Source organism: Octodon degus, unplaced genomic scaffold (assembly GCF_000260255.1).
Source record: "Octodon degus isolate 3935 unplaced genomic scaffold, OctDeg1.0 scaffold00015, whole genome shotgun sequence".
NCBI lineage: Eukaryota > Metazoa > Chordata > Mammalia > Rodentia > Octodontidae > Octodon > Octodon degus.
In genome coordinates, this window is record NW_004524591.1 from 13,082,973 (window position 1) to 13,084,923 (window position 1,951).

At 39.9% G+C, this 1,951-nt stretch overlaps 1 protein-coding gene across 1 annotated transcript in view; it reads left to right on the forward strand.

Annotated features, from left to right (window-relative positions):
• The window catches only part of Nupl2 (nucleoporin like 2), a 46,044-nt gene that overhangs the window by 39,434 nt on the left and 4,659 nt on the right, over positions 1–1,951 (forward strand). The window contains exons 3-4 of the mRNA XM_023709851.1: positions 985–1,069; positions 1,611–1,946. Coding sequence (XP_023565619.1) covers positions 985–1,069; positions 1,611–1,946 — 421 coding nt within the window. The remainder of the gene's footprint in view (positions 1–984; positions 1,070–1,610; positions 1,947–1,951) is intronic.

A 1,951-nucleotide genomic window follows, 5' to 3' on the forward strand; every position in this document is an offset into this window, starting at 1 on the left:
ATTTGGAAAGTAAAGCAAAAATTTTATCAAGAATTAATGATAAGGGCTGGGCATGGTGGTATATGCATGTAATTCCAGCACTTGGGAGGCTGAGGCAGGAGGATAACTACAAGTGGGCAACCTGGGCTACAAAGTGAGTTCAAGACCAGCCTGAACTGTATAGTGAGACCCTGTCTAAAAAACAAAAACAGGGCAGGTGAGATAGCTCAGTAGAGTAAGCACCTGCCTGGCAAGCACAAGGTCCCGAGTTCAATCCCCAGTACCACAAAAAAACCAAAAAAATTATATTGGTATCAATTAGCAAAGTCTTAGAGAGAAGTTATCAGTAAAAACTTCCTTGAGGGGCCAGGGAGATAGCTCAGTAGAATAAGTGCTTGCCTGGCAAGCGCAAGGGCCTGAGTTCAATCCCCGGTTCCGGGGGAAAAGAAAAAACTTCTATGAAAGAGAGATTAAAATTTCTTTTTTTTCTTTTCTTTTCTTTTCTTTTTTTTTTTTTTTTTTTTTTTTTTTTGTGGAACTGGGGATTGAACTCAGACCCTTGCACTTGCTAGGGAAGTGCTTATTCCACTGAGCCATCTCCCTGGCCCCTTATTATTTTTTTTTTTAAAGAGGTATTAAAATTTTAGCAAAGACATAAGAACATAAAATATATTTAGGGAATAGGAAATGTTCAGTGGGTTTTAGTAAGCTTTCAGTGATATAACAGTGCCTCCACTTTAGTTTAAACATAGTAGATATCTAGACTTCTTGATGAATGTATAAAGTTCAGAACTTAGACACTGAAATACATTATTAAAAATATTTTTTGCTGAGCTAAGTATGATAGCACACACATATAATCCCAGCACCCAGGAGCCTGAGATAGGTGAATCAATGTGAGTTCAAGGCCAGCTGAACTGCATAGTGAGACCCTGTCTCAAAAAAAAAATTAGGTACTTGAGAATTACTCATCCGATACTTTACTATTTGCATTTTTCTTCACAGCTCTCTGATTTAAAGGATGAAGGAAATCATGCAGCACCTACATTTGGATTTGGAAGTAGAGCATTAGGATCATTTAGGCCACCAAGTAAGTGATACATTAAGCAGGACGTCACTCGTTCAGAAATGTGGGATTTTGTACGGTTCAGGTTACAAAGCTTGAAGTTCCCTTGCAGATTTGCCAGCTTCCATTCTGGAACCTCAGAACTCAGCATATCAGTATTTGTGAGAAGCAGGCTAGCATGGGCATATTGTTTGAAAGGGCTGTGGCTCAAACTTCACAAGTAAATTTTAGGAATGTTTTTTCAGGAGTTTCATAGGAATACACAGCTATAATAGCAGAGCCTTTGATTGTCACTATAGCTGTCTAGTGACAGTTCTGGTGAGATAGGAAGACAAACAAAAGTGAAAGATCACTCCCTAGTCCCTGAGATTTTTTTCTTAGGTGAAGGTGAATAACAGCAGAAATGACAAGAGTAGAGTTTAGTGAGTTTGTCCTAGCTTCTCATTTTCATTTTTCTCTTGCAACATAAAATTTCTTCCCAGAATGCCCAAGCATGGCAGAAATAAGAAAAGGGAGAGTAATGGGGTTTTATTTTATGACTATTAATATATGTTTTTTATTTAAGGTTTTCCAGTGAGTAACAACAACAGCGCTACTGTTCAGAGTTTTAGTTTTAAAACAGACCCTGGAATTGCCGCTGCTCCTGCTGGAAGCTCTTCAGTGTTTGGGAGTGTCCCAGCATTTGGAGCTGTAGCCTCTACTAGTTCTGCCAGTTCTACTTCCACTGCAGATTTTGGATTTGGGAAACCTCAAATCACTTCTGCGGCTTCATTTTCATTTAAAAGCCCTGCAGCCTCCAGTTTTGGGACACCTGGATTTTCAGGATTTCCAGCTTCCACGGCAGCAGGCCCTTTTGGAGCTCCAGTGGCCCCAGCTTTTGGAAGTGGCAGCTCTGTGGCTGGCTTT